At 37.1% G+C, this 13,977-nt stretch overlaps 1 protein-coding gene across 2 annotated transcripts in view; it reads left to right on the forward strand.

Annotated features, from left to right (window-relative positions):
• Window positions 1-13,741, forward strand: part of LOC111569174 (transcription factor IIIB 90 kDa subunit-like) — a 149,176-nt gene extending 135,435 nt beyond the window's left edge. The window contains exons 19-20 of one of the 2 annotated variants that reach the window (XR_008599964.1): window positions 962-1,244; window positions 12,368-13,741. Coding sequence is in view for 1 of the 2 variants with exons in the window: in XM_055005666.1 (XP_054861641.1) it covers window positions 962-996 (35 nt within the window). In the remaining variant the exon portion in view is untranslated. Of the gene's footprint in view, window positions 1-961; window positions 2,927-12,367 lie in introns of those variants that run through there. The other variant, XM_055005666.1, reaches the window with a different exon arrangement.
• Window positions 13,742-13,977: the final 236 nt, after the last annotated feature.

The following is a 13,977-nucleotide window of genomic DNA, read 5'->3' on the forward strand; positions in this document are numbered from 1 at the left end:
ATCCTCACATCTCTGTAGAGTCATTTCAAGGATGCTCATGAATTTCTACTGTATTCAACGTCTGGCTTTACTCTAAACAATCAGAATTCATCATTGAGAAATGACGACAAACAGCTGGACAGGACATCCGTTTGATTAGAAGATCAGTTTATTTCAACAAACAGGCGGTTAAAAGTGTTTTCGATACGCCGTGAAATACTCTCACTGAGTATTTTGTCTTTCGGGAACATCTGTGTAATCTTATGGATGTCATCCAAAATGTGACCAAAACGTCATAGTATGTCGTTGAAAAATGCTCAAAAAAAGTCATAGTTTAGTATGACGTCCCAAATTTGACCAAAAAACATCATAGTTAAGTATGACGTCCGAAATGTGACCAAAAAAGTCATGGTTCACTATGTTGTCCAAAAATGTCACCAAAATGTCGTAGTTTAATATGTCGTCCAAAAATGGGAAAAAAAAGTAATAGTTTAGTATGTCGTTCAAAAATTTAACCAAACCGAAAATGTTTTTTAAAAAAAGTCCGAAATGTGGCCAAAAAAGCCATAGTTCAGTATATCGCCCAAAAATGGAAAAAAAGTCAAACTTCAGTATGAAGTCGAAAAATATTAAAAAAAAGTCAGTTTAGCATGTCGTCCAAAAATGTCACAAAAACATCATAGTGCAGTATGACATCCAAAAATGGGGGAAAAAAGTCATAGTTTAGTATGACGTCCAAAAATGGGGGAAAAAATTCATAGTTTAGTATGCCGTCGAAAAATGGGGAAAAAAAGTCAGTTTCGTATGTTGTCCGAAGTGTAACCAAAAACATCATAGTTTAGTATGTCGTTCAAAAATTTAACCAAAACCAAACAGCCTCAAATAGCCTCATAGTTTAGTATGATGTCCGAAAATGTTTAAAAAAACGTCATAGTTTAGTATGACGGCCGAAATGTGACAAAATGCTTCGTGTGTCTTCCAGATTATGGCTTTGACGGAGATGATGATGGATTCTAGCGGTTCGACGTTCATTGTTGACATCTACAGACAGTTTTGAATCCTCACGTGTATTAAATGTTTACAATAAGAGACACCAAAAGGCTTGAGAGGGGAGCTGCAACACCGAGCAGGATGAAGATCAGGAATAACCAAACTCCAGTAAACTAACGTCTCGCTGCTGGTTCCGTTTGGCGTCTCAGCCGGACCAACTGGGACTGAGTGGTGCATTGATCAGTGCAGGTCACTGGCAGGCTGGAAACATTCCGGTAAATGTTCTGGTCGGATTTGCAGGTACCTCAGATGTTGAAAGTAGAGCTGCAAAATTGGACTGTTTTCATTAGTGAATAATTAGTTAAACTGTTTGTTGTTGCACCTGATGGTAAACTGAACATATTTGGGTTCAAATTGGGTCTGCAACTGACCATTATTTTCCAATTAATTGATTAGTTGATTCATTTAGAACACCAACCTCATGTCAGAACTGCTTGTGCAGCTGCTATTATTTTAACTTTTGATGAATCGATTAGTTGTTTTGGTGAAAAATAGCCCTAAGTAGCGTTCTCTAATGTCAGATTTTGTCCAAAAACACTTAGTTTACTGTCACAGAGGTGGAAAGAAACCAGAATGTAGGAAGCTACAATCAGATAAATTAGCTGTTTTTTTGTGTAATTAGGCAATTATTAAAATAGTTGGCAATTAATTTAGTAATTATAGAAGCTCTCGTTCAAGCAAGACACTAAAAGACGCTGTTGTTGGTCTCACAAAACAGCTGATAGATCAATTAATAAAGCCTGCAGTAAATGATAACTATAATCATGAGCTGCCAATGTAATTTGTCTAAATGTTTGGATGATTTTGCAACTTTCTTTCAACAGAATTAAATTACTATTTAATGCAGAGTAAAGGCTTTCCTTACTTGAAAATACAGTCACTGAAATTCTGCTAAAAACAATCTCCAAGCATCGTAGTCATCTGAGTTTAACCCAGTTTCAAGGTAAACATCTTCTGGCCTGCACAACATCAAATCAGAATTTACCATCAGGTTCTTACCAGAGGACGAAAGCTGCCTATGAAGACTTTTGTGGCTCCTCTGGATGGCTTCGTTGAGGAACGTTTGTTGTAGCAAAAAACAGAAGCAGAAGAACAAAATGCACAAACTATTTATCCTCAAATATGCACTTTGGATTCGTAATGCTGAAAGAGAAAGTTTAGGTTCTGGGAAGTTGGATTGTATGAGGAACTTATGGTTAGCTGGTTGACATTTGTTGTCATTTGGCACTAAATCTTCGTAGAACAATTGCAGAACTTCGTATTCCTACATATAAGCACACCTGTACGATGCTGCAGCTCACCTGTGTTGTTTGGAGTTGCAGCGGCATACTACAGTTGCACTTATGTATCAATATAGCCGATCCCTGTTCCTTGTCACTTTAGCGAGTCGTAGGACTTCTTAATGCTGCTTCAGAGCATTTGTACGTACGAATCTGAAGTTAGACAGTCAAGAAACAACCACCATCTACTGGTTTGAAAAGTTCCTCATACAACCTTGGTTTTCAAAGAACCTGAACTGTTTAACCTTCTATAACTTCTTCCTGATTCTCCACAGCGATATCTCAAAGAACAAGCAGGTAGCGTGAAATCAATCATCAGTATTTCAGATCAATATTTATTATTATTAATGCCTTATAGGTGATTAGTGGACAGACATATGAGGTCTGCTCAAGCCCAAGTATTAATATGATGTTGCCTTCTAACCATATATATATTTAAGAAATTGCAGGTTGTGTGCCAATGTGTAATGATGCAATTTTAATTTCAGATCGAGTTATGAATATGATGGTTTGGGTTTATTTTCATGATGGAACTGCTTTTCTGATTAATTTTAGATAAAGTATTTTCTACAACATGCTGCCACAGAGGTATTAAATACGTTCTCTGCAGTGTCTCAGTCAGAGAGTGGATCTATTTTTTATTTTAGCTTTTGTGATTTTTTTTCTATGGAAGCAAATCAGACTCATCAGAGCTTAAAAGCTGCTGAATTTCTTACTTTGAATTTTTTTTGCATCAAAATTACGAATGTGAATTTTTTATGCCTGAATTTAGCTCATCAAAATTCTAAAAACCAGTTAAAAATTCAATGTCTTCAAAATTCACCATCAAAAAATTCAATGTTCAAAATTCGCCATCAAAAAATTCAGTGTTCAAAATTCTCTGTCAAAAAATTCAATGTTCAAAATTCACTGTCAAAAAATTCGCTGTTCACATCCGGGGGACTCAGGCGTAAACAATCGAACCAAAATCGAACCAACGCCCAGCCAATCACGTGGCGCTCCTCCGGTCATGTGACGCAGACGGTTCACCTCACAAGACCGGGGTCAACCACGGCTACCAGCATGAACGACGGCGCTTCAGTGAGTGTATTAATCCTTTTTGTCCTGTATGTGGTTTGTTTTTGTCAGAGTCAGTAAGCTGTAATGCATGCCGTTAGCTGCGCTAGCACAGCGTTAGCCGCGCTAATACAGCGCTAGCGACGCTAATACAGCGTTAGCCGCGCTAGCCGCGCTAATACAGCGCTAGCCACGCTAATACAGCGTTAGCCGCGCTAATATAGCGCTAGCCGCGCTAATACAGCGCTAGCGACGCTAATACAGCGTTAGCCGCGCTAGCCGCGCTAATACAGCGCTAGCCGCGCTAATACAGCGCTAGCACAGCGCTAATACCGGGCTAGCCGCGCTAATACAGCGCTAGCCGCGCTAGCACAGTAATGAGGTCATACAGACAGCACGTTCTGCAGCTGGGTAGTTGAGTAACAATTTTATAAACGCACAAATGGGTGGAAGCGTGATTTATGTGCCCGAAAATGCAGTTAAGTCACAGAGCAGTGTAAAGAAACTGGTCACCTAGCAACCTGAATTAGTCTAGGTAACACTTTATTATATGTGTTTTCTTCTCAAGTTAATGTCCTGGTTTGATTCATTTTAAATTATTCCTGATCTTGAAAGGTTTTAAACTGTGCAGTCAAAGTAGTTACAACTGTGAGCGAATAGCTTGAAATGAACTGCCCTAGACTGCCCTGTTCATAACCAACCATTCTTTCACAGAATGCTATATCAAGAGTTATTGTCCAATGATAGTGATAAATGCAGCCCATTTTTTCAACTGTTTCCTGTTTAGTATGTGTACCCTAGATTGTTTTTGATAATTTGTTGTAGCCATTTATTTAATCAATTTTAATCCACTCCATAGCAACACCGTCTGAACTGACCAGTCTGGTGAAATTCTGGACTGGATGGGAGACTCTACCAAGAACTCTCTCCTCAGAAGTAGTGAATGGCAGATACCTGACAGCCTCCACCTGCTATGAGACCTTACATTCCCAGGACATTACAAGGACTACACATCATTTAAGACTGATATCCTGGCCTGTATTTGCACCAGCCAGTCAAGATATGTTAGGTGTTGTTGTCTAGTTAGTTTTACTTGACTGACAAAACTAAGTGCACTTTTGGATTCCCTCCCCTACCTGTTCTCCCAACTCACCTGACAGGTTATCTGGCTCAAGTATGCGTGTTTCTGCCATACATTTAAAGTATCTGAAGTTAAGAATATTTCTGGTGAACAATACATGCAATCACGGCATTAAAGCAGGAGTTAAAAATGAACTGGACTGTACTGATTTTATTTTCTCACTGGTGAATGGGATGAAAATCCGTTGCAATATTACAAAACAGCAGCCTATATGTGTATATATATATATATATATATATATATATATATATATATATATATATATATATATATATATATATATATATATATATATAGTATTCCAAATACTGTCAGAGCAAAAAATATTTTTAAATTGACTGTCACTGTCAACCTACTTCAACAGGCATTTTTTTGCACATTGAAATTTGAGGTTGTTTGAATTACACTATCTCAGAACAATGATGAAGAATCTATAATACTGAACAAGTAGATCAATAATCTCAGATTATGGGTGAGTTGAAATATGAAAAAAATGAAGTGGTCTATGAAAAGTCCAGTCTTCGAAACCTGACATGTTGTTTTGTGTAATTTCTTTGTAAATTAGCCCTGCATCCAGTCATTACCATGACATTGGCATAATGGAACCATGACCACATATATCCTTCTGAATATAGTGGCATTTTTCCAATAGCAAATTTTCATGCTTTGACAGATACAGTGGTGGAAAAAAGTTTTCAGGCACCTTGAAAATTTTCCACAATCTCAAATATCATCGTGAAATATTTGTTGGAAAGTCTTTTGTGCTTCAAAAGGTGTGACTGCATTAGACAGACACAAATGATGCTTTTTTTTGTTTATTGTTTACATGACTAACAAAACTAAATTCTACCAAAATGACCCAATACTCAAAATTTCTTATTTTTAAGGAACCAATGAATTTCAAGTTTTTATTGGCTTTTTTAGGATTTGTTTAGTATTATGGCTGTGACTGAACTAATAGAAATTGCATTTGAAGACCTCAGAGGGATTCTTAATGCAATATTTCACAAATGTATGAGGTGTCCAAAAACTTTTTTCCACCGCTGTATTTAATAGCAATCTGATATGCTTATGTTAGCAAGACAAATAAGTGAAAATTTCAGGCTTTTATCTTGAATTATTCTTGAGATATTAGATATATATATTATATATAGCCTCAAATTTGAATGTGAGAAAAAATATACTGAAACTAGGTCTACGGTCCACTTAAAAAAATCTAAAAGTATTTGACATACTCAGCTAATATTTCACAGATACCATTATCTATACATGGGACAGACATATTAAGTTCCAGTAAGTTGTAAAGGTGCTCTGGGGATGTGACCATTCTTTGTCGCCCAGCTGCTCCTCTCTCTGAGTGCACAGTTGCAATGTACTGATTCCTGTTTTCTTTTTCTGAGCTGGTAAGATTGTGTAGCTGTGTCAGTGCATTTAAAATAGCTGGGCAAACTTCTACTTGGTTGGATAAAGCATTTAAAAACACAAGTTCTTGTGTGCAAGTGAACTCTAAGAAGTCCAGATCCAGAGGCATGCGTCCGAGAATATGCTCCAAACGAGAACAAAGTCTCACATAAAGATGATTTAACAATAGTTCCTAGAACAGAGAAAAACAAAGCTATATAATGCAAACCACCAATGGGAAAAATGACTTAACCTGACTGAAAGTCTAGACTGCCTCATTAGACACTTCTTTTAGAACAAATTAAGAGGAGGGTACACATACTAAACAGGAAACAGTTGAAAAAATGGGCTGCATTTATCTATCATTGCACAATAACTCTTGATATAGCTGTGAAAGAATGGTTGGCTATGAACAGAGTAGTCTAGGGCAGTTCATTTCAAACTATTCACTCACAGTTGTAACTACTTTGACTGCACAGTTTAAAACCTTTCAAGATCAGGAGTAATTTAAAATGAATCAAACCAGGACATTAACTTGAGCAGAAAACACACATAATAAACAAAGTGTTACCTAGACTAATTCAGTTTGCTAGGCGACCAGTTTCTTTACACTGCTCTGTAGGGTTGCCACCCGTCCCTTAAAATACGGAAACGTCCTTTATTTGACAATTAATTGTTGCGTCCCGTATTGAATCAATACAGGACGCAAGTTTTTCCGTATTTTCATAAATGCCCCATACACGTCTGTCACACACTCATCAAAATTGCATAATGAATAAAATAAAACACAGGAAATATTAAGGGCAGCCAATTGCAACTTCGTAGGACCTTTGTAGCGAGGACCCGATGCCAGGTCCAGTGGACAGACTTCAGACGTCTCTGTGTGTCCGGTCCTGTCTCTGGTTGCCTGGTTACAGACGCTGCTGCACCCGCACGTTTAAAAATGTCTACACCTGAAACTCCACCACGTCTAAAGAAGCAAAAACGTTTGCAAATGTACAGACTGGAGTGGGAAGAGTGGAACCCCTGGCAATGGATACAAGGCAAACTGTGTTTTCTGTTGCTCATGGACTGGCTGAAGTAAGGCAGCATCAGGAGACAAACATGGAGGAAATATGAGAACAGAGAGAACCCAACCAGCAGGTCACAGTTTATCATCATCTAATCATCTCCTGAAGTCCATATGGTGAGAGACATCATGATGAGATCAGCTAGATTTCCTACAGTATATGGCTGTGAATTTACCAGAGGATGCTTATAATAATGCTGATGTGGCCGTAGACTCTACACTACTTTAGTGACTCAGTAAATGCCTAAGTTGGTTATTATTTTTTAAATACTTTTTAGTTTTTAATAAACATTTATTTAATAGCCTATATGTAATCAAACATGGCCTTTGCCTAAAAAGAATAATATTTCATTGCACAAGTAAAAGTATAGTAATTTTTAAAACTGTTCAAATTATTATATGTTGCTAAAAAACAAAAAAACACAAACAAAAAACACATCATAGTAATATGTCAATTAAAAAAGCCTATAGTATAGCATGTTCCCAACAAACGTCATAGTATGGCCTTTGGTCCAGAAAATGTCCATAGTATAGCATGTCGCTCTAAAAACGTCAGAGTATAGTCTTTGGTCCAACAAACGTCATGGTATAGCATGTCGCTCTAAAAACGTCATAGAAAAACCTTTAGTCCACAAAATGTTGTTATGTCCCGGCTGTCTGAAGTAGGTGAGGAGCAACACAAAAACAGTCCAAACGCTGGTTTCCAGAGGGTTAGACAAGTATTTATTTGAAAGAGTAAGTTTACAACAACACAACATGTGAGGGGGTTAAAAACAAATGGGTGTTAGTAAAATAAAAATAAACAGAACTAAAAGTGAACTTCATGTTGACATTGATGGGCATTCCAACCAGGAACAAAGTAAAAGATAATCAATACGAAAAAAAACTCTTCCTGTTCACCTCTTAAAACCCAAAAACACACCGCAGTAGCGCCCTAAACTAAAACTACCAATGGGTTCCCTGTTTTCCTTTCTGAACAATTCAAAGGTCCCTCTCTATCTCCCCACACATCCACCAACCACTGGAACACATCTCCAAAGTTCTGCTGGGCCAGCTCAGCTTCCCCTCAGAAGAAGTGCTGCCACCTGCCAGATGAAGGAGCCTTTTGAGAGGCAGCTGGGATTGGACTGTAAAACTCCTTTAACTTAACATCTGTAAACAACAAAAATGTATCAACAAAGTTTTCTGTTAGAGTTTGTGTTCTTCTAAGTTTAACTCAAGATTTTAAATACTTCCATTCACTGCAAATGAATATCTACTCCAAATGTCTCACTAATAATCATTATCAGCCTTAAAAACCCACAAAACACCCCTCTATACTCGACCACACTTAGTACAGTCCGGTTCCCCTTCTACAAATCTGCTTGGAATCTTCCACTTCCTGTTTGTCAAAGTGGCCTTCTACCTGGACAGGTTTTGTTGGAGCTCATGCAACAAACATTTTGGGTAAGTGCACTTTAATATGGATGGATGACACTGAATTAGAGTCTGTTTTAATGAGACTGAGTTAAGATGTGTAGCTCTGTCATTAAATAGTAAATTATTTCTCAGATTTCACAGAGAAAAGTCTGAAATGTTTGCTAGGTTAGCATCCCACATGTTCTTTGGCTCAGCTAAAGCTAACTCTCTCCAACTTCTGGATCTCTTGAGTTGCTTGTTGTTAAAATATCTTGCTAGAGGTGCTGAAGCTCAGAAAGTCTGAGATGTTTGTTCAGAATAAGCTCATTCTCAAGTCTGATCTGAACTGTCCTCTTTTGTTTGAACTTTCCCTAAACTTAGGAGTTAATGACAGAGCAGCACATCCAGACTCAGTCTCAATTATGTAGAGATTAAACTTCAGTGTCATTCATTGATGTTAAAGTGCACTTTTTCAAATGTTTGTTGCACATGCTCCCGATCAAACCAGTCCAGGTGGAAGACGATGTGAAGAGAAAGCTCCAGAGGATGACTATCACACATTTACGTTGGAAATAAATGTCCTTTAATTAGACATTGTCATGCAAAAGTTGGATTTCCCTTTAATGATGTTCAAATCTTTGTTGAATGTTTTGTTGATGTTTGTTTCTAAATGTTTTCTGACACTCGGGCCCAAAGATTAAAACCTTCTACGACTCACAAGCTGCAACAATTCACACATTATCAACTATCTTTCTGACTAAACTAAGATAAAAAGTGAAAAACTGCCTGATTCCTGCATCATGAATGTAAATCTTTTTGGTTTTTATGACAGTAAACTGAATATTTTATAAACCAAAACAAGAAATGAATTACTGGAGAAAACAATCAACAGATTAATGGACAAAGAAAATGTGTTTTCCAACATATATGGCTGAATTACTCCAACATTACAAGATACATACAATTTTAATTCAATTTTATTCATATAACGCCAATTACAGGTCAAATTGTCTCAAGATGCTTTATTTTTATATTTTTTGTCATATTTAAAATATGATGAAGTAAGAAATTTAAACCTCTTGACTAATCCAATTTATTTGGGTTTTAAGAGACTAATCGACAACTAAAATAACTTTCTCCACTAAAACTAATAAACATGAGGTCAAATAGAAAGAACAGTTTTAAATACTGCAGTCCCACAACAAGAATAAAGTTTCTCAACAAAAACTAAATCTGCTGGTGGATTCCATGAAAGTCCTAATAAATGATAATAAAGTGTGATACTAAAGGTTTGTGGTGCTGAAAATGTCAAAGTAAAGATATGAAGTTGAACATCTGGATGGAGGTTGATAAAAGTTGACCTCCCTTCATTTCTCTGGAGCGACTCCATGGATTTTATGGATGGTGGTTAAAGACCTGCTCTTCTAGTGGTCTTCCTTCTAGTCGCTGTAAAAAGTCAGTCCGTCCTGGCTGACTTCAACACCTCTTCATGACTTGTTCTGCCTCCGACCTGGTGGAAACTCCAGAAACTGGGGAAAACCTGTGGAGACTCGAAGAACTCGTGGAGACTCGAAGAACTCGTCGGGCGGGGGAAGGTGTGGTGGGAGGTGGGGGAGTAGAGGGGGGAGGCCGCCACCCACCTCCCCGCCTACTCTCCGCCCTGACTCCACCCAGACTCCGCCTTGGCTCCACCCATGTGGTCACTTGAGGAACTACGATGCCAAAGGGACGACGAATTTATTTCTTTGTATCTGATCTGTAGCTCAGTGAGTTAAGCACTTGCCTATGGAGCTGCAGGTCGCTGGTTCAAGACCAGACCCTTCTTAAGTTTTATCAAAATACTAACAAAGACAAAGACAGAAAACTGCCGGTGGCGGGTCTTGAACCTGCGACCTTCCAGTTGGTAGTCCTCTTCTTATCCTCCTGAGCTACTCGCTCAGATACTAATTCTTCTTTTTTTTGCGCATTTATCATCTATTTTTTGTTGCTTTCGAGTTTTTTTTTAACTTGAGTCTCGACTCGACCGTTTTTCTCAGGAGGTTGGACTTCAGCCTTTGTGCTGGAGGGTGGAACCCTCAGTTCCAAGACTTTCCAAAGCCTCCAGACCTCCCGAGTCCTCAGGACCTGAGCTTTCACACAGTCTGAGGGCTGAAATTTTCTAAGTCCCACAGTAGTTCTCTGTTAGTTTGAACCTTCAGACAGTCTGAGGGCTGATGTCCTCTAAGTTCCTGAGTACTTCTCTGTTAGTTTGAACCTTCAGACAGTCTGAGGGCTGAAATTTTCTAAGTCCCACAGTAGTTCTCTGTTAGATTGAACTTTCAGACAGTCCAAGGACTGATATCTTCTAAGTTCCTGAGTAGTTCTCTGTTAGTTTGAACCTTCAGACAGTCTGAGGACTGAAAACCTAAAAGTTCTTGAGTATTTCTCTGTTAGTTTGAACCTTCAGACAGTCTGAGGACTGAAATTTTAAAAGTTTCTCAGTACTTCTCTGTTAGTTTGAACTTTATGGTTAACAGAAGCCTTAAAACTTGTGACCATGAGTCTTGATTTCACATTTAGATCATCCATCTGAGTTCTTCTCAGACCTTCACCTGTGGGTTTTTTAAAAATACTCAACAAACTTTGAGTCTCTTCACTGAACAGTAAAGTTTGTGGAGGTCAGAAGGTAACATTAGTTTGATCGATGCCTTCAACTACTAGTAGACTTTATCTGGAAAGCAGTTTTCTTCAATGAGTTCTTAGTAAATCTGTCCACAATCAGACCAAGAACATAGAAAGAGGAAATGTTTGAAGAAACAACTTGATGTTTTCATTTCAGACTAGAAAACGCTTTCAGACCTTTATCTGTTTTTGCTCTTTTGATCATTTTATTGTTTCTGTTTAATTTGATCTTCTAAAGTTTAACTGGTGTCTTTTCAATTGTTTTGTCTTTAGTTTGATTCTTCTTAAATGTTTAGTTTTGCTCTTTTCTCACCTTTTATTCTTTTCTAATGTCTGATTTGATTTCCAAATGTTTTGTCTTTTTAATGTTTAACTGTTTTTTCAAATGTTTTATCGGCTTGTTTGAAAAATTTCCTTTTCTTTCTCCGTGTTTAATTTTTCGATTAAATCTTTAAGGTTTTTCTTTTTAAATGTTTTACCACCTTTTAATGTTTAATTTTCTTTTTAAATGCTTCATTGTATTTTCTGTTTAATTCCTATTTAAAGTTTTATTGTCTTTAAGATTTAATTTTCTAATTAAACATTTAATTTTTAATTCAATGTTTTGTATTTTTAAAGGTTTAATAATCTAATTTAATGTTTTGTATTTTTAAAAAATGTGTAATATTCTTGTTTAATTTTATTTTTTTAAATGTTTAATTATCTAAAATATTTAATCTTCAATGTTTCATATTTTTGTTTAATAAATTTTGTTTAATTTCATAATTACGTTTTGTATCTTCTGTTTAATTATTTTATCTGTTTAATATAATTTAATTGTATTTAATGTTCAATTTTCTTTTTAAAAGTTTTGTTGTATTAAATGTTTTTTTCCTTTGATTTAATTGCTTTTTTAAAATGTAGTTTATTTCTTTAATCTTTTTTTTCTGTCAAGATTTTAACCTCAACCTTAGAAATGAAACAAACCCTTAAATCACAATGAAAATACTTCTGTTGTCACAATCATGAGTTAGTCAATTATTCAGTTTATCAATTCAACTTTATTTGTTTAGCACCTTTTACACAGATGACAAAACTGTGAAAAAAAGAAAAAAACTATGCTAAAACTATGATTAAAACAAAAAACATATTTAAAAAAAAGATTTAACATGGTAATAAAATCTGTTGTGTCCAGGGGATGGAGGGAGTTTATTGAAGTCTTCTTGGGCTCACATGGGAAATCATTTAAAATATAAACTTGATATTCAGTCTAAGGAAACTGCAGAGCGACAGAAGAAGCAACAATATCTCCTGTTTTCTCCTTTAATGAGTCGACTCTTCTTGTGCTTTCAGACCAAAGAACTACAGACTCTTCACAACCTGCTCAAACTCTTGGTACAGGACCTCACCACACGGGTCAAGAAGGTTTCCATCTCATTTCTACTCTGAAGCTCACCTTCTCCTGCTCAAACTGCTGACAAATGTTTCTGCTGCTCTAAAGTCTGGTCTCCAGAACTTCCTAAAAACTCTCAGAGTCTCTTCTGCTGCAGGTTGCTTTGTAGAACTGTTCCAGAAAACCTCATTAAACCACATGGAGGGGCCTCAAGATAGTCATCCAAATGAAACCATACAAAAACCAAACTAGCACAACCCAAACGCTAAAGTCTCCTGCAGCCTACCAGAGAACCTCTGAGAACAGAGAATCAGGACAGGAACTCTTACCTTCTGGACAACCAACGTTGGTTCACAAACAAGAACACAGAATGTGTCTGACCAAAAACCTCTGAAGACTCACTACAGCCAAGATAAAGACACAACTCAGCTGCACCAAATCCACTAATCACTGCACACCATGTGCTAACTGTGGCTAAAGAACCACATTTACCAAGACAACTATCCAGTACAAAGCCCTAAAACACACCAAGAAACACATTAAAGATGATTTTACTGCTGGAAGCTGCAAGCCAACGCCTAAAGAACAAACTGAAGCAACGGAGCCAAACCCAGTTCACTGGTGAAGAGAAACAGAGGAAATGTTTGTCTGCAGCTAAATAAAGCAGGAAGACACTGAGCTGCTCAGGTGTTCCTGATAACACCAAGCTGCTCAGGTGTTCCTGATAACACCAAGCAGCCACCTGGACAGCCAATAGGAACACAGCTTACTGGAAGTCCAGAGGGCTGGGTTAGTGAAGGAAATTTAATTTAAAGTTGAAGCAGAAAGTTACCAAAGAAAGTTGAAAACCACCTTCTGATCCCTGAAATCTCTGAGTTTTCACACAAAGAACGCCTGAACATGTCAAACTGGTTCCATAGTAGAACCATCATTGTAAAAACGTCATAGTATGGTGTGTTGCTCAAAAAACATTAGGACCCGGCTGTCTAGGGTTGCCGAGGAGCAACACAAAAACAGGACAAATGCTGGTTTCCAGGGGGTTAGGAGGCTATTTATTTGAAAGAGTAAGTTTACAACAACACAACATGTGAGCAGAAAAATCCCAAAGTCTGCCTTTAGTTCAACTGAAAATATTAGTTTTTGTCTTTTTTATTGATCAAACTTTTCAGGAAGTAGATGAAGAATAATTAAAGCTCTCATGTAGAAGTCCAACTTATTTTGGATCCTTGTGGAAAGTTTAATCTTAGAGTTTGTAAAGCTGTTGAGTTTTTAGAGTCACATGGTTTGTTTTGACATTTAATAACCGAGTCCTGAAATAAAATTACAGTTGTGGATTTCTGTCATTTAGTCTGGACTAAACAAATAACAGCAGCATAAATCTCAAATGTCATTATGAGGAGTCTGGATTGAGGTTTCTCACTTGATAATGATCAAAACATGAAATTTAGGTTGGTTTAAAGGAACATTCCACCTTAAATCTTTGAATGTTGACCTAAAAGGTTGGTTTCAGGGAGTATTCCACCAACAAAGTCCTCACACATCCACCTTAAAGGAACATTCCACCAAAAAT

Source organism: Amphiprion ocellaris, chromosome 20 (genome assembly GCF_022539595.1).
Source record: "Amphiprion ocellaris isolate individual 3 ecotype Okinawa chromosome 20, ASM2253959v1, whole genome shotgun sequence".
NCBI lineage: Eukaryota > Metazoa > Chordata > Actinopteri > Pomacentridae > Amphiprion > Amphiprion ocellaris.